The sequence below is a fragment of the Salmo trutta genome, chromosome 33 (genome assembly GCF_901001165.1).
Source record: "Salmo trutta chromosome 33, fSalTru1.1, whole genome shotgun sequence".
Taxonomy (NCBI): domain Eukaryota; kingdom Metazoa; phylum Chordata; class Actinopteri; order Salmoniformes; family Salmonidae; genus Salmo; species Salmo trutta.
The window spans coordinates 15,483,361-15,502,683 of record NC_042989.1 but is presented as its reverse complement, the minus strand read 5'-3'; the positions used below and the strand labels follow the sequence as shown (position 1 = coordinate 15,502,683).

Genomic DNA, 19,323 nt, shown 5'->3' with positions numbered 1-19,323 from the left:
AAGAACAGACTGAGACAATACTAGGCTAGCTGCTTCACATGCCGATCATGTATATATTCATACCATATCTACTAAAGCGAACATCATGTCAAATCAATAATAATTTTGTTTTCATTATGACATTTGTAATCTATGCCCTAACCGATGAATTGCTTTTCAAAAGTTGCCTAAGCATCCATTGATATTACTGCCAGTCTTTAGCAGGGATGACTGGACCCTTAAGTGAGGTTATTCATTACAATCAGTTGGTCCAACACATTCGTTCAGGGTGAGGTGAGTTACTCCAACATCAATTCGGAGTGCAGCTGCACGAGACCCGATGGTAATGCCTGTGGTAAATTTGGGTTGACTTTGAATATCCCTATGGGGCTAGTTAGGGACCATCCGTAAATTACACAATGTACATGGGACAATATGTTCAAATTCCAATAGCTCCAAATTTCAATGACTTAATCACCCCCCCGGGACTGAGTTTGGGAAACCCGGTCTTAATATACCAAATCTAAAATTAGGCAAAATCAGCCGTCCTTTAAAAAATGTTTGCCTTCTGCCCCTCTAGAGCAGTTGAATATTCCAGTCACTAGGTGTCACTAAGGATGCTGAGAGGCATATCCACCACTTCACTGAGACTTCTTAGTCACTACACTCACAACAACATAACATAAAAAGACACAACGTCTGAGTTTCATCACCAGTCAATATCAATACTTATGGAGATCAAAAGATATCATGACATCAAACACAAAAGGTCAATTGAATTTTGCCTGAGACAGGTTCAATGAAAGAGTTTGTAGTCCCTACTATTGTCTCGGTTTGATTCTGCTGCGCTACTTCTTTCAACAACTTCTGAGGTTTTTACATGTTACAGAAGAACGTTGACTCTTGCTTGCCCATTGACTAAGTGCTTGTTTGACTCAGATGTGACTGGATCACATTACTCAAACAAAATGAAAGGGTGTAAAGCCAGCAACGGTCATCTGTCTGTCTCTCTCCGTCTTCAAGAAGGTTTGCCCTTGTCTTTGCTCCCTGTCCCCTCTGTCACCCTGCCACTTCCAGAAAGAGGGAGTGGTAAAGTGAGTGGAACCCAATCTGTTTGGCAGGTCATGAAAGCAGCACACAGGCTTGATGAGGAGGGAGGCAGTGCTATGGTGCTGTCTGGTCACTGATAGTCAACTGTTTATTGCAAATGTGCAAACTCTCTGGACTGGACTAAACCTCTTCTATGGCTATCCAATTAATCAGGCTTGTCCTACCGAGTGCCCTTCAATCCTGGTCCTACAGGACTTTGTTCCAGCCCAGGACTAACACACCTGATTCAACTAACCATCAACCTCTTAATCAGTTGAATCAACAGAGATCAAAAGTGATCAATGTAGAAACAGAAGTATGAACAAACTTTAATATAAGAAATGGTCGCAAAATACCACCATTCAACCCCAATCACAGCTCTGCAAAACACTGACTTGCTGCCAATGTTCAACTTTGGAACAGAAAAAACTTTAGCAGTTTAGAATAATGACATTATTTTTATACAAAAGCTTGTTTCCTTCAGTTAGCAAGGGGTGCAAGGTAGGGGCGATCAGGGGGAATCCGATACCTTGGGCAGAAACCAGAGTAGGTCACAGTACACCATAATAAAAGTCTCATTGAGTGGGCCCTCCTTCAGACTCTCCTAGCCCAGACTTTCTCCCACTGCTCCGATTTCATTTCCCCCTACCTTCCTTGATATCTGATCCTGTGCAGACGCTCAGGTTTCAGTTTTTACAGCTTAGGCAGCCTATTGCTGTATACATTCCTTTCTCCCCTGCTCTTACCCTGCACTATCCCCTATCCCACCAAGTATCTCCTTGATTACTTACTGTGGCTTATTTTACCATGGTGCACATTAAAGCGGCACAAGATGAAGGAAACACTGTTGGATTTTCTGAGGTATGATCTCTCACAAGGGCACATTGTGTGGTGTATTTTTTTCATTCTTGCTTTTTCAAGCAGAAGAGAGAGGAGGGACAAAAATGTTTAAAGTAGCAAACAGGCCTTCAGTTTATGGTTAAGGGAGAGAGTTAAACTGTAGCATGTTTGGCAGAGAATGTTTAAGATAGTGGCTTTTGAGATAAATACTGTATCTTATGGAAACATGGAACTAGGGCTACTTTTTCATCTGGATCCGCTAGTCTTATTGGTCTTTGTTTAGCAGTAACAATTTTGTCACACTGTGACATACAGTGCCTTCAGAAAGTATTCACACCCCCTTGACTTTTTCCACATTGTGTTGTGTTACTGTCTGAATTTAAAATGTATTACATTGAGATTTTGTGACACTGGCCTATACACAATACCCCATAAGGTCAACATGGAATTATATATACTGTACCAGTCAAAAGTTTGGACACACGTACTCATTCAATGTTTAAAAAAAAAAAAATTGTTTACTATTTTCTACATTGTAGAATAATATTGAAGACATCAAAACTATGAAATAACACATATGGAATCATGTAGTAACCATATTTTAGATTCTTCAAAGTAGCCACCCTTTGCCTTGATGACAGCTTTGCACACTCTTGGCATTCTCTTAACCAGCTTCACCTGGAATGATTTTCCAACAGTCTTGAAGGAGTTCCCACATATGCTGAGCACTTGTTGGCTGCTTTTCCTTCACTCTGTGGTCCAACTCATCCCAAACCATCTCAATTGGGTTGAGGTCAGGGGATTGTGGAGGCCAGGTCATCTGATGCAGCACTCTATCACTCTCCTTCTTGGTCAAATAGCCCTTACACAGCCTGAAGGTGTTGGATCATTGTACTGTTGAAAAACAAATGATAGTCCCACTAAGCTCAAACCAGATGAGATGGAGTATTGCTGCAGAATGCTGTGGTAGCCATGCTGGTGAAGTGTGCCTTGAATTCTAAATAAATCACAGACAGTGTCACCAGCAAAGCGCCCCCACACCATCACACCTCCTCCTCCATGCTTCACAGTGGGAACCACACATGCAGAGTTCATCCATTCACCTATTCTGCGTGGTTGGAACCAAAAATCTCAAATTTGGATTCATCCGACCAAAGGACAGATTTCCACCGGTCTCATGTCCATTGCTTGTGTTTCTTGGCACAAGCAAGTCTCTTCTTATTATTGGTGTTCTTTAGTAGTGATTTCTTTGCAGCAATTCGACCATGAAGGCCTGATTCACGCAGTCTCCTCTGAACAGTTGATTTTGAGATGTGTCTGTGACTTGAACTCTGTGAAGCATTTATTTGGCCTGCCATTTCTGAGGCTGGTAACTCTAATGAACTTATCCTCTGCAGCAGAGGTAACTCTGAGTCTTCCTTTCCTATGGCGATCCTCATGAGAGCCAGTCTAATCATTGCGCTTGGTGGTTTTTGCGACTGCACTTGAAGAAACTTTCAAAGCTCTTGAAATGTTCCGCATTGACTGACCTTGATGTCTTAAAGTAATGATGGGACTGTTATTTCTCTTTGCTTATTTGAGCTGTTCTTGACATAATATGGACTCAACTTTTAACAAGGCACACCTGTCAATTGAAATGCATTCCAGGTGACTACCTCATGAAGCTGGTTGAGAGAATGCCAAGAGTGTGCAAAGCTATCATCAAGGCAAAGGGTGGCTACTTTGAAGAATCTCAAATATAAAATAAATACAAATTGTTTAACACTTTTTGGTTACTACATGATTCCATACGTGTTATTTCATATTGTTAATGTCTTCACTATTATTCTACAATGTAGAAAATAGTAAAAAATGAATAAAAACCCTTGAATAAATGAGTAGCTGTGTCCAGACTTTTGACTGGTACTGTATACAGTATATATATATATTTTTTTAAATGAAATAATAAAACTTGAAAAGCTGAAATGTCTTGAGTCAATAAGTATTCAGCCCCTTCGTTATGGCAAGCCGGAATAAGTTCAGGAGTAAAAATGTGCTTAACAAGTCACAATAAGTTGCATGGACTCACTCTGTGTGCAGTAATAGTGTTTAACATGATATTTGAATAACTACCTCATCTCTGTACCACACATACAATTATCTGTAAGGTCCCTCAATCGAGCAGTGAATTTCAAACACAGATTCAACCACAAAGACCAGTGAGGTTTTCCGATGCCTCGCAAGAAGGGTATTGGTAGATGGGTAAAAATGTAATAACAGACATTGAATATCCCTTTGAGCATGGTGAAGTTATTCATTACACTTTGGATAGTGTATTATTTTTATTTCACCTTTATTTAACCAGGTAGGCCAGTTGAGAACAAGTTCTCATTTACAACTGCGACCTGGACAAGATAAAGCAAAGCAGTGCGACAAAAACAACAACACAGAGTTACACATGGGATAAACAAACGTACAGTCAATAACACAATAGAAAAATCTATGTACAGTGTGTGCAAATGTAGTAAGGTTAGGGAGGTAAGGCAATAAATAGGCCATAATGGCAAAATAATTACAATTTAGCATTAACACTGGAGTGAAAGATGTGCAGATGATAATGTGCAAGTAGAGATACTGGGGTGCAAAAGAGCAACAACAACAAAAAAATAACAATATAGGGATGAGGTAGTTGGGTGGCTCTGACTGCTCTGTCTGCTCTGACAGCTGATGCTTAAAGTTAGTGAGGGAGATATAAGTCTCCAGCTTCAGTGATTTTTGCAATTCGTTCCAGTCATTGGCAGCAGAGAACTGGAAGGACAGGCAGCCGAAGGAAGTGTTGGCTTTGGGGGTGACCAGTGAAATATACATGCTGGAGCGCGTGCTACGGGTGGGTGTTGCTATGGTGACCAGTGAGCTGAGATAAGGCGGGGCTTTACCTAGCAAAGACTTATAGATGACCAGATGCCAGTGGGTTTGGCGACGAATATGTAGTGAGGGCCAGTCAACGAGGGCATACAGGTTGCAGTGGTGGGTAGTATATGGGGCTTTGGTGACAAAACGGATGGCACTGTGATAGACTACATTCAATTTGCTGAGTAGAGTGTATCAATACATCCAGTCACTACAAAGGTACGGGTGTCCATCCTAACTCAATTTCCAGAGCGGAAAGAAACCTCTCAGGGATTTCACCATGAGGCCAATATTGACTTTAAAACAGTTACAGCGTTTATTGGCTGTGACGGAAGAAAACTGAGGGTGGATCAACAACGTTGTAGTTACTCCACAATACTAACCTAAATGATAGAGTGAAAAGAAGAAACCCTGCACAGAATAAAAATATTCCAAAACATGCATCCTGTTTGCAATAAGGCACTAAAGTTAAACTGCAAAAGAAGGTGGCAACGAAATAAACGTTAAGTCCTGAATACAAAGTGTTATGTTTGGGGCAAATCCAACATAACATCACTGAGTACCACTTTTTATATTTTCAAGCTTGGTGGTGGCTGCATCATGTTATGTGTACGCTTGTCATTGGCAAGGACTAAGGAGTTTTTTAGGATAAAAAGAAGCTAAGCACAGGCAAAATCCAAGAGGAAAACCTGGTTCAGTGTACTTTCCAACAGACACTGGGAGACAAATTCACCTTTCAGCAAGACAAAAACCTAAAACACACTGGAATTTCTTACCAAGTTTTGACTTAAATCAGCTTGAAAGTCTATGGCAAGACTTGAAAATGGCTGTCTAGTAATGATCAACAACCAACTTTCAGAGCTGTAAGAATTTTTTCAAGACTGGGCAAATATTGTACAATCAAGGTGTACAAAGCCCTTAGAGACTTACCCAGAAAGACTCACAGCTGTAATTGCTGCCAAAGGTGATTCTAACATGTATTGACTCTGGGGTATAAATACTTACATAAATTAGATATTTCTGTATTTAATTTTCAATAAATTAGCTAAACTTTCTAAAAACAGATTTCCACTTTGTCATTATTGTATTGTGTGTAGATGGGTGAGATAATTCATTTGGAATTCAAGCTGTAACACAACAAAATGTGGAATAAGTCAAGGGGTATGAATACTTTCTGAAGGCACCGTAAATGGCATACAAAATAAAATCCATGAACACTTTCAGAGTCAGATTTGATTTAGTACAAGGTGCAAAGTTTAAACCTTGTTTTTCCAGATGGAATTACTGCATCTCAGTCAACATACATTGTGGCCCCATAACATAGTGGCCCCATAAGAGTCTTGATGGTCAGGAACAGCTTGTTGGCACTACAGAACATCCTATAGACACAAACTGGCTAGGAATGCTATTTGATCGGTCTCTAATTCTATTACCACTTCCTTGATAATCACTTATCTGTTAAGGCTGACATAGAACTGGAATTCACAGCAGTAATTGAAAGATGTACATTGTACTTGATGTAGACTTTTGCTGTTTTCTGGCTACCATCAGCTCTGAATTGGAACTGTGTTCTTCCTTGTTGAAGGGGAATCAGTTAATCTTATATTTGGTTGTACGGAGACATCCAGAATTCTCTACATATGCTGATACTTATACTATAGATGTGGCACCTTCCCCACTTTAAACTAAGCTAATTGCTTTAAACTAAGCTAATTGCTTTAAACTAAGCTCATTGATGAGGAGATGGAACAGAAGGATATGGCAGCTTTGCTCTGAGTAGTTTTTTTACAACTGATGTCAGTCAGTCACTTCAGAGAATGAATATGAGGATTGAGTCATTTTCCCAACAGTGCAGACAACTTTGTCTGTCTGACACTATGAAATTAATTAAACACTTGGACAGCATTTCATAATTTGATTGAGGGAGACAAAGAAACAAAATCAAATCCACAGAATATCATTATGTGCTAGTCAAAATAATTCCCATTTAGAATGCTTATTGGTCCATTGCCTCCCACTGGGCACACAACAGTTGAATTGACGTCGTTCTCACGTAATTTCAATGAAATTACGTTGATATGCCACTCATGTTGTAGAAATTAAAATGAATCAATAAATAAACATGCCATCTTAAATGCAATAGGGCTGAATGTAGCACGCATGAGACCAATATTCAAATCCAAATATTGTATGTAGCATGCCTCCACACAATTCACAGCAAGAGAAAAAGGGGTGTTTCTCTGAAACCCAGTACACACACCTCTTTGACGAGAAGAGACATGATGCACACCAAAACGTCTGTAGGCTTTTCTGACAATCTTTGTTCATAATTCCTCTAAATCAAAATATAAAAAATAAAACCCATACTCTAACAATAAGCCTATATCTGAATATGCTTTGGGAATTATTCTGTACTGGAAATGATTTTTCTCATCCCAGGTATAGAATGTGTACAAACAATGAACACATGATGAAACCCTGAGACAAAGCAGCGATAGGTTCCCTGCATGCCATGCCCTCTTCACGTTTTCTCCACAATGTACGACAATTCCATCACAGCAGGACAATCTATCTTACTGCTAAATATTTAGATCAAAACATGGCATGCATAAGTGTACCATTAGGTAGACGTATAATGTATGCAGAACAGTATAACGCACGATAAACAATGTGATCTTGTCCGGCGTCTGTAGACACACATCTGGAAGCACACCTCTAGCGCTTCGGCTCGTCCACAGCTGGAAAGGACAGATATCGTTTGGCTTAAGTTCACGATGCCGTCTAGAGACGATGTCGAGCGTTAATAATTTGCAGTAAGTCAATTTCCTTTCATAAATCATGATAGTCTCCCCGCGATGTTTTATTTTAAATGCGTAGGCTACACTCAGTGTTGTTTCTGCGGGAGTAGCGGTAGTAATAGTATAGTGGCACTGTTGACGCCTTGACTGACGCACTGGATTTACCATTTACTTCAATGGAACCATGTGGGCCAAGGAAAACCACACAAATTACTATAATGAGGTCCTAATTCTCCAGAATATGTTTTCCCATTCATTGCCAAAATGTAAATGGGGGCTACTGGTAGGCCTATGTGGAACAACAAAGACGGTGTAGCCTAGGCTGTATTATAACGCATGGCAAGACATTCTACCCTATCCATTTTTATTCAACCTGCTGTGGGCACTGGACTATAAATGGGTTTAATTAATTCCCCAAAATGTATATGACGTTGAACTTATTCGCTATTCATCCAATAAATTGCATCAATGAATCAGGTCTGCTCTAAAATGTGAAAGAGGCTGCGCGCTTTACGCATCCACATATATCACGCGTTTTAATGAGTGCTCTGTTTCCATGCGTAATCACAACCAAGTGGTCCAATGTCGATCACTTACCTTCATTTCTTCGTTGATTTCCCTTTTCACGGGGTGAGCCGGTTTTCTGCTTCTTTTATTTTCGGGGGGTCTGCCCTCTTTTTCCATCTCTGCCATTTTTTATAATAGCTCTGTCAATATTTGCGATTGGGGTAGAGTGGACAAGTGCGAGGCGGGGCCGCTTTAAAGTTGCCCAAAGGCTAATGTCAAGCTGGGGAACAGCCCGGGTGAAGTTGATGATGCCGTTGAGGGCTTGCGTTGCCCTGTTAAGTCAGCCATCTTATGCCCCTATTTTTCCACGGTCTGTGCGCAAGTTGGTGTGTGTGAGCTGCCTCTGAGTCAAATGAGAGGTTGAGTGAGAAAAAAATCTAGACAGGGGGAGGAGCGTCCCCTGTAACATAATATGACGCTGTTGATCAGAGGTGGGCTATTTCCTCTCGATTTTCCGTAACGTTTTAACTTTGGGCCCTCCTCACCTCACAAATGCAATCTTACAACCTAGTCTGGTGGGTTCTCCCACTTCATGAAGGTATTTGCGCCCTATCCTGTCTGCCACTGCTGGACAGATGTTGCTTATCTGTAGCCATTACAGATTTACAATAGAAATTGTGCAAGCGTCTAACAGGTGGTCCCAGTGAAGTTCTTGACCTCTTCCGTGTGATAGAACCAAGGAGTGTAGGTAGAACTCAGTTGCAAAGAAGGCAAAGCTCTAACACACTTGCTTGATTTTATGGTGAGAAGAGGCAGATGCCCTCCTACTTAACATATTAGCTCCATGACTTTCCACAGAGTGTATCTACTGTAAGGTGGCTTACTTCCTTCCTGGTAGGCTATAATTGCTTTTACTATCCTCAATGCAGATGAAGGAAAGGAGAGGCATCATCATTAATCCACAGAGGAGTCCCAAAAATGGGAGCTCCTTGTTCTAAAAGAAAATGTCCTTGAAATAATATCCCTGTCTAGTCTCCTTCATAAGCAGATAGTGTGACTCAATGAGTGCATTGTCCAGCGTATGCATGCACAGACAGACAGACAGACAGACAGACAGACAGACAGACAGACAGACAGCCTGCAGTTCAATACTGTTACATGAATTGAAACATAATAATTATGTTTTTCCTGTAGAATAGTCAACACAAAATGTAATGTAGCACAGCTCCTTCCACTCAACCAGACCCTCCAGACATCTGCAATTGGTAGTTATTACACAGGTAGGCTTATATGAGCAACTTGGTATAAAGTGTTATCAAAATGTTTAATGAAAGTAAACACATATTTAATGAAATTATAGCTATCAGTCATATTTAACAGATTTAGATTTTTTCCCTTGAGTCCTTGCTCAACGGCTGCATTTACACAGGCAGCCCAATTCTGCTCTTTTTTTCAACAATTTTGTCTTTTGACCTATCAGATTCGACAGTAGATCGGAATCGGACTGTCTGTGTAAACACATACTAAAGATGCTCTAAGGCTGCATTTACACAGGCAGCCCAATTCTAATTGATGTTTTGATCAATCAGATCAGTTCTTTTGCCAATAATTGGCCAAAATATCAGAATTGGGCTGCCTGTGTAAATGCAGCCAAAGTTCTCCGAATAAGAGTGAATTTACAACTGTGACCCATGGTGAAGATCCCACGCTTATAGAGTATGACGTAGATGTAAAAAGTAAACAGCATAGTGGGTCAATTTCCGCAACAACTAACAGCATTGAAGAGCGAAGCTACAACTTCTCCCCTGTTTTGGTGCCATGGCTACCATGCTGTCAACAGCATGAAGCGAACCCGTGCACATGTGTAGATACTGTGTGTGACTGTGAAAGAGCCAAGTCTTCCATCTCGATCATCTCAATATCTGCGGTGCTGCTCGTGGCAACGTCATTTCGCTGAGTCTACCTTTAATTAGGCAAACTTTTTTATTGGTAGCACACTGGTGCTCCCAACTTTAAAAAGTTAGGAGCACATATTTTTGAGTATTTTATTTCAAAAGAAACATTGAACATCTAACAGTCAAATCATGGTGTTAAACAGATGAACTGGTTCTACTCTTTTTGGCCATTTTCTAGTTTTTTGTGGTGGAAAACTGAGCTGGTTGAGCACAGGCCTAACTTGAAATGTTTTGACAATTTCTTTTTTTGCTTACAATTGCCCTTCCCTGTTGCACACAACAAGCTTCCATTCCCCATGTCACAAGATGATTTATGGCTGATTATAGGTTAAATCGTCAACCCTGTTATTTTATTTGGCACTTAATAGGCACTTACTATAGTATTTTGTTTCTCTTGAGATGTGAAAACGTGTTTTTTATTAAGTTGAACATGTGCTCTGTATGACAGAATGTTAAAATGGGGTGAAATCAACGTTTTTTGTTTTTGAAAAGGCACCAATTGGTGGAACGACCCAAATAGGGCTAAGCAATTTTATCAACTTCCACTGTCCTCCCAAGAGTTTCTGAATTCCCTCAGGTGAGGTGAAATGACAGGCTACAATGTATCGACTTTGCTCGCCGCTGATACAAACGTAACAGCAGCAGGAGCGCACCAGACACGAACACAAATGTAACAACTGTGATGCCAATGACAAATTCTAGCCTACATGGTGGTATCATGTCAGCTTTGTTAGCCTAAATGACTTTTCAATAATCATATTATATCAAATACACTTCTTCTGAAGGATATCCAAAATCGGAAGAAAAAAACCCATGTTTTTTTCCTCCATTTTATTTCACACCGAATGTTGGATCCTTCTCAATTAGTCAAATTAAACAATGTTTTGTCAATTTTTCTACTCGCAACCCTAATCTTTTTTTGCTAAATTGCGTGACGGTTTGTACTGAATGACGCGTTTCCCCCCAAAACATTCTTCAACGTTCTCGAACAGATTTTGAGGTACGTTTACTCCGTTAGGTGGGTGTCGCGGGTGTGGCTTGAAGCTATGAGTGCCTTATTCAAAGGCCAGCAATGCATTTTGCCAACCCCTTCCCGTTTTTCAACTGGTTGTTCAGAACCGCACAGTTTCCGTTTAACTGAATGTTGCACACCGTTTTTTCGGCTCGCCACTGGTTAATAAGGCACAAAGTCCATGAGACACAAAGTAATAAACACCACCAATTTCTACAATTTATCTTCTTAAAACCTGTTTTTAAACCTATCCCTAACATTAACCACAATGCTAAGCGTATGCCTACAATAATCTTAAATTAAGACCATAAAGCAAATGTTTGTTTTCATACATACATTTATGTACGCATTTATGTACGATATAGCCAATAGTGGATGTGCTATCTAGTGGAAACATTGTTTTCGAACTGAACGCAGCCCAGGGCACGTCAATCAACAACTGTTGTAACGTTTTTGCGACATACCGTATTGCGTTTTGTCAAGATGGCGGCCTCCTATGTCATTGTTTAACATTTTAGGTCGTGTGTTACGGTATATATACTGGACATTTTATAGGATACATTAAAGGGTATAAGTATCAAATTAAGTAGGGTGATAACATTATGTATAATACTTATTTCAGTTAATGTGACTGTCGACAGCGAGGATGATATCCATCATAATAACGTTAGGTTCTGTAAATATGGATGGATAGCTAGCTAACAGTTACATATCTAATTTAATCAGTTAATGTAATTTTCCTGCCACCGTTTATTTATTTAATCGACTTAGCTATCTATACTAGCTTGTGTCAAGCTTGGATATAGACCTGTCAAGGGTTTGCTTGATATCTGTTTAAACTTTAATTAGTAAAAGACCTTCAGCTGTAAAAATGACAGTAATTTGGTCTCGGCTCTCGTGCATTGTTTTACTAAACCGTGGACAGAGGAACATAAGTCTTTTCTCCAACACAACGCCTTCTAATTGGAATAAAGTGGTCTCGGATGCAGAGAAAATCGTGGGTTATCCGACTTCTTTTATGAGCCTGCGCTGCTTGCTGAGTGATGAACTCAGTAATGTAGCAATGCACGTGAGGAAACTGGTTGGAACAAAACACCCGTTACTCAACACTGCAAGGTATTGTTTACACACGATCATCTAGTATTGCATACATTACATCATGTTTGTAATGCAAATGTCAAATCTTCCAATGCACAATTTCATCATACACAATGCAACTCTATATTGGCTGTGATTTTAGAATACCTGATTTTATGGACCTGTCATAGCTATGACGTCATTCACCATCTTTTCAAATTTTTTATTTATTTCACCTTTATTTAACCAGGTAGGCCAGTTGAGAACACGTTCTCATTTACAACTGCGACCTGGCCAAGATAAAGCAAAGCAGTGTGACACAAATAACACAGAGTTACACATGGAATAAACAACTGTACAATAGAAAAGTCTATATACCGTGTGTGCAAATGGCGTAAGGAGGTAAGGCAATAAATAGGCTATAGTAGCAAAGTAATTACAATTCAACAAGTTAACACTGGAGTGATAGATGTGCAAGTGGAAATACTGGTGTGCAAAAAAGTAAATAAAACAATATGGGGATGAGGTAGGTTGTTGGATGGGCTATTTACAGATGGGCTGTGTACAGCTGCAGCGATCGGTAAGCTGCACAGATAGCTGATTCTTAAAGTTAATGAGGGAGATATGTCTCCAACTTCAGCGATTTAAATAAATAAATACATATATTTATATATATTTTTTTTAATAAAAAATTAATTAAAAAAATGCAATTCGTTCCAGTCATTGGTAGCAGAGAACTGGAAGGAAAGGTGGCCAAATGGGGTGTTGGCTTTGGGGGTGACCAGTGAAATATACCTGCTGGAGCACGTGCTATGGGTGAGTGCTGCTATGGTGACCAGTGAGCTGAGATAAGGTGGAGCTTTACCTAGCAGAGACTTATAGATGACCTGGAGCCAGTGGGTCTGAGGGCGAATATGTAGCGAGGGCCAACCGACGAGAGCATACAGGTCGCAGTGGTGGGTGGTATATGGGGCTTTGGTGACAAAACGGATGGCACTGTGATAGACTGCATCCAGTTTGCTGAGTAGAGTGGTGGAGGCTATTTTGTAAATGACATCGCCAAAGTCGAGGATCGGTAGGATAGTCAGTTTAATGAGGGTATGTTTGGCAGCATGAGTGAAGGAGGCTTTGCTGCGAAATAGGAAGCTGATTCTAGATTTTATATTGGATTGGAGATGTTTAGTATGAGTCTGGAAGGAGAGTTTACAGTCTAGCCAGACACCTAGGTGTTTGTAGTTGTCCACATATTCTAAGTCAGAACCATCCAGAGTAGTGATGCTGGTCGGGCGGGTGGGTGTGGGCAGAGATTGGTTGAAGAGCATGCATTTAGTTTTACTAGCGTTTAAGAGCAGTTGGAGGCCACGGAAGGAGTGTTGTATGGCATTGAAGCTCGTTTGGAGGTTTGATAACACAGTGTCCAAAGAAGCACCAGATGTATACAGAATGGTGTGGTCTGCGTAGAGGTGGATCAAGGAATCACTCGCAGCAAGAGCGACTTTGTTGATATATACAGAAAAAAGAGTCGGCCCGAGAATTGAACCCTGTGGTACCTTCATAGAGACTGCCAGAGGTCCGGACAACAGGCCCTCCGATTTGACACACTGAACTCTATCTGATAAGTAGTTGGTGAACCAGGCGAGGCAGTCATTTGAGAAACCAAGGCTGTTGAGTCTGCCGATAAGAATACAGTGATTGACAAGAGTCGAAAGCCTTAGCCAGGTCGATGAAGACAGCTGCACAGTCCTGTCTTTCATCGATGGCAGTTATGATATCGTTTAGTACCTTGAGCGTGGCTGAGGTGCACCCGTGACCAGCTCGGAATCCGGATTGCACAGCGGAGAAGGTATGGTGGGTTTCGAAATGGTCAGTGATCTGTTTCTTAACTTGGCATTCGAAGACTTTAGAAAGGCAGGGCAGGATGGATATAGGTCTGTAACAGTTTGGGTCTAGAGTGTCACCCCCGCATCTTCCCAAGCATAACTTCTAATAGAGCTGATCCAACCAACTTCTGCCTTCTCGACCGACAAGTTCACCCCCACAACAATGCCCCAAAATGTAGGCGCACTAAAGGGCATGCTTTCTTTCATATAGGCCTGTCGCAGCTGGCACCATATGCCATCGGGCCACTAGAGCTCACTTTTAGTGACCCAAGCCATGCTGCAGTTACTGGGTACTAGTGTGTGTGCCATCATGGCACTCCTTGTCATGGAAGTTGACATGAAGCAAACAGATCTGGGACCAGGCAATGCTGCAGTTAGTTACGAAATGTGGCGATGAATTATGTAGACAATGCCATGCACATTTACATAGAAAAATGCTAAATGTCCCTTGTCTGTCACAAATGTTGAATACAATTATATTTAAACTTACTCTGCCGATTGTCTGTGGTGTTGGTGGTCCATCTCTGGTCGAAATCTGAGAGGAAATATCCACAGGAAAGTATTATATAACCTACTTCAGAAAGTGGGTCTATGGGCCTCCCGAGTGGCACAGCTGTCTAAGGCACTGCATCACAGTGCTTGAGGTGTCACTACAGACCTGGGTTCGATCCCAGGCTGTGGCACAGCCGGACATGACCAGGAGACCCATGAGGCGGCACACAATTGGCCCAGCGTCGTCTGAGTTAGGGGAGGGTTTGGCCGGCTGGGATTTCCTTGTCCCATCGCGCTCTAGCGACTCCTTGAGGCGGGCTGGGCGCATGCAAGATGACTCCGTCACCAGCTGGACGGTTTCCTATGATACATTGGTGCAGCTGGCTTCCGGGTTAAGTGAGCAGTGTGTCATGCATACTAACCAAAGTCTTACAGGTGTTTACATGGTTTTGTTTAAATTTTGAGCAGCTGAAGGACCAACACTACGGACAATCGGGCAGAGTGTAAGTTCAAATATAATTTTATTTAACATTCTTGCTTGCAGAGCACCTGAGAGGACCAATCCATGATCCTATATTTGGTGCACCTACTCTGTCATGTTAGGTTGTATTTTGAGTGGACAATTCCTTTTAATTTATCATAATTACATTTCATTAGAAAACCCATTGTTTCTGGCGCCTCAGTACAGTCTACGCCAGGGGTATTCCATTCTTACACTTCAAGGTCCGGAGCCTGCTGTTTCTCTGTTCTACCTGATAATTAATTGCAGCCACCTTGTGTCCCAGGTCTAAATCAGTCACTGATTAGAGGGGAACAATAAAAAAATGCAGTGGAACTGTCTTCGAGGTCTAGAGTTAAGTTTGAGGGGTCTAGGCTATAGGCTAAGTGTGTCAAAGATGCTGGTATTGAGAGCAAGTGTGATTGACTGGATGGTTGTCACAGGCAAAGCCCCATAATTAACCATCCTTATGTCTCAGAAAAGTTTGAATTTCTTATTTTATTTCATGGTTGCTTTTACTGCTCCCAGAGTAAGATGCTGGTGTGTCTTGTTTCTCTGAGCTGTAGAGGAGTGAGCTGGGTACAGTGGCTACCCCCTTGTGGCTTGTACTGGCAATTTAAATAGTCTCCTCTCCTCGTACAGTGCCTGCTGGTATTGGGTGCAAAGTTATGTGTAGACTAGAGTGACCTCCTCTGACAAATAGTGTCATCCAGTAAATGAAACAAAGCAAAAAAAATAGCCTGAAATTAAATGTAAACATAACAAAACATATTGGCTAAGTTGCTTCTAAAAACAGCCTACAGTAAATCAAATGGAGGATTTAAATATAATAAAAAGACGCAATGATGCATTGTGGATCACGGAATGACAACTAAAAGAAAGCCAATTTTGGTGATTTTCCTTAAGTGAATTGTAGTCTACTAAAAGGTGAAACAAAATAAACTTCTCGTTTTATTATTCCATGTCTCAAAATGTGTCTAATTTAAATGAAAAGTCCCATGGAATCTGTGCTGTTTAGATTATGTTAAATGATCAACCCCAAATGAGTGTGTGACATTGACAGAGTGAAATTAACTGATCTAACATTTGACCTCTGTTTGAGGTTAGAACTTTGATTTTGTAGTACGCCTATCACTTAGTTCAAAGTGATTCATTACAAAGCCTCGTAGCTGAATTTGACCAAATTACCCCTTAAGCATTTACCCTCCCACCACTTCAACAAAGATATTCCCCTGCAATACGTCTTATTTTTTACCTCACTAAACTATCAGCTAGATAGAGTGCATTCGGAAAGTATTCAGACCCCTTGGCTTACAGCCTTATTATAAAATGTATTACATTTCCCCCTCATCAATCGACACATACTACCCCATAATGACAAAGCAAAAAAGGTTTTTTAGAAATGTTTGCTAATTTATAAATAAAAAACCCCGAAATATCACATTTACATAAGAATTCAGACTTTGTTGAAGCACCTTTTGGCAGCGATTACAGCCTAGAGTCTCCTTAGGTATGATGCCTCAAGCTTGGCACACTTGTATTTCGGGAGTTTCTCCCATTCTTCCCTGCAGATCCTCTCAAGCGCTGTCAGGTTGGATGTGGAGCGTCGCTGCACAGCTATTTTCGGGTCTCTCCAGAGATGTTCGATCGTGTTCAAGTCCGGCCTCTGGCTGGGCCACTCAAGGTCAAGGACATTGAGAGACTTGACCCGAAGCCACTCCTGCGTTGTCTTGACTGTGTGCTTAGGGTCGTTGTTCTGTTGGAAGGTGAACCTTCACCCCAGTCTGAGGTCCTGAGCGCTCTGGATCAGCTTTTCATCACGGTTCTCTCTGTACTTTGCTTGGTTCATCTTTTCCTCGATCCTGACTAGTCTCTCAGTCCCTGCCTCTGAAAAACATCACCACAGAATGATGCTGCCACCACGCTTCACCGTGGAGATGGTGCCAGGTTTCCTCTAGATGTGACACTTGGAATTCAGGCCAAAGAGTTCAATCTTGGTTTCATCAGACCAGAGAATCTTTAGGTGCCTTTTGGCAAACTCCAAGTGGACTGTCGTGCTTTTTACTGAGTGGCTTCCGTCTGGCTACTCTACCATAAAGGCCTGATTGGTGGAGTGCTGCAGTGATGGTTGACCTTATGGAAGGTTCTTCCATCTCCACAAAGGAGCCTTGGAGCTCTGTCAGAGTGACCATCGGGTTCTTGGTCACCTCCCTGACCAAGGCCCTTTTCCCCTGATTGCTCAGCTTGGCCAGGCGGCCAGCTATAAGAAGAGCCTTGGTGGTTCCAAACTTCTTCCATTTAAGAAGGATGGAGGCCACTGTGCTCTTGGGGACCTTCAATGCTGCAGAAATGTTTTTGTACCATTCCCCAGATCTGTGCCTCGACCCAATCCTGTCTCGGCGCTCTACAGACAACTCCCTCGACCTCATGGCTTGATTTGTTTTCAACTGTGGGACCTTTTTATATAGACAGGTGTGTGCCTTTCCAAATCATGTCCAATCAATTGAATTTACCACAAGTGGACTCTATCAAGTTGTAGAAACATCTCAAGGATGATCAATGGAAACATGATGCACCCGAGCTAAATTTCGAGTCTCATAGCAAAGGGTCTGAATACTTATGTAAATAAGGTATTTCTGTTTTTATTTTTAATACATTTGCAAAAATGTCTAAACCTGTTCTCTCTTAGTCAATATGAGGTATTGTGTTTAGGATTGATGAAGAGGAAAAAAATATTTTATACATTTTCATATAAGTCTGTAATGTAACAAAATGTGGATAAAGGGGTCTGAATACTTTCCGAATGCACTGTAGTTAGTTTACCCTCCAGTGCCATCTCTCTTCACTGGGGATGAATGGCTCCTCACTGAAAGAAATAAAGAAAGGGACATGGAATGATAGTGCTGGAATCCAATCCCGCCATTGCAGACGAGTGTGTTGGAAACTGTAGCTCAAGGGTGTAATAACCTATACACCTAAATCTGATATGACAATCCATTTGGGTGTTGTAGTGCGGGGGCGAAGTGGACCTCTGACAGTCTGACTCCTCACTGTCAGCTTGGGTTGGCTGGTTCCTATTTCCTACTGTGTCTCCGCCCAAGACGCGGCGCAGATAAAAATATCCACAATAGCAGACAGGCAGACCCTTGTGGAGTTGTGTTTCGGTTTTCCCTTTCCTTTCATTCTAAAAAATGCAGCTCAGCTAACTTTGCCCAAAGTCTGGAGTTAGTGTGGCCATGCAGGAAAAATGAACTTTCACTTTGTAGCAGGGAAAGACCTTGACACAGTTTGACTTTTCTCTTCAAGTGGCTTCCATTCTTTTTGACTGAGTTTTGTCCTGCTTTTTTGTGTGTCACATTTAGGGTTTCAGGAAATATTTAGAGGTAGATGTCAAATCCTATTTTGTACACTAAGAGTTTATCCAAATGTTACTTTTAAGTGCTTAAGGCTTCAGTGGTTGTGCACTCACTTAAGAAATGGTTATTGCTGCTTTACCCCAAAAAATGGCTAACTAGGCCTACATGCAATATATTTGAATAATTGTGCAGGTCTAGGTAGAGGACCGGTAGGTAAGATTTAGAGAGCACTGTAATAAATGGTGGCTAACATGTAGTCCTACCCATTAAAATGACATTGACCCATCTCTTTCCCTCTCTCCCAGCACTCATCCCAGCCCCACCCCTTTGCAGGAGGGTGATTATGATTGATTGATGTGCCATGGTGTAGAGACTGGCATGCATATTAATCATTTGTCATCTTCAGGCTGCAGACTTGTCCAGTCTCGCCATAGGCAGACAACATTTTTGGTGTGGTTGCTGTTGTTTAATTGAAAGCTATAGGAATTCCAGTGTAATTTCACCCCTCGTAATGTCAGTTTTTACCTTTGAATACATATTTTTTTGGTTACATAAAGTGCTTCGAAAGGCTAGTCAAAGACCATATCACCTCCTCTCTCGCCAATGCACTCAACTCTACAATTTGCCTACCGCCTTGACAGATCCACGGGCGACACAATCGTCATTGCACTGCACACTGCCCCTACCCACCTGGACAAAAGGAATGCATTTGTGAGGATGCTGTTCCTTGACTACATCTCAGCCTTCAATACCTTAGTGCCCTATAAGCTCTTTACAAAGCTCACAGCCCTGGGTCTGAACTCCTCCCTATGCAACTGGGTCCTGGACTTCCTGACGGGCCGCCCCCATGGGGTGAAGGTAGGCAACATTACCTCCTCAACACAGATTCTCAACACGGGGGCCCCACAATTGTGCATCCTCAGTCGCTTCCTGTATTTCCTGTATACCCA

At 41.5% G+C, this 19,323-nt stretch overlaps 2 protein-coding genes across 8 annotated transcripts in view; one reads left to right on the top strand and one right to left on the bottom strand.

Moving 5' to 3' along the window:
* Positions 1–8,716, bottom strand: part of sobpa (sine oculis binding protein homolog (Drosophila) a) — a 32,865-nt gene extending 24,149 nt beyond the window's left edge. For 5 of the 7 annotated variants that reach the window (XM_029729905.1, XM_029729911.1, XM_029729910.1 and 2 more), the window contains exon 1: positions 8,193–8,716. In XM_029729905.1, the coding sequence (XP_029585765.1) occupies positions 8,193–8,288 (96 nt within the window). In that variant the 5' untranslated portion in view covers positions 8,289–8,716. The remainder of the gene's footprint in view (positions 1–8,192) is intronic. The other 2 variants (XM_029729906.1, XM_029729909.1) reach the window with 1 other exon arrangement.
* A 2,831-nt stretch (positions 8,717–11,547) lies between these two features.
* The window catches only part of LOC115172455 (prenyl (decaprenyl) diphosphate synthase, subunit 2), a 46,053-nt gene continuing 38,277 nt past the window's right edge, over positions 11,548–19,323 (top strand). Inside the window, exon 1 of the mRNA XM_029729913.1 lies at positions 11,548–12,185. Coding sequence (XP_029585773.1) covers positions 11,941–12,185 — 245 coding nt within the window. The 5' untranslated portion in view covers positions 11,548–11,940. The remainder of the gene's footprint in view (positions 12,186–19,323) is intronic.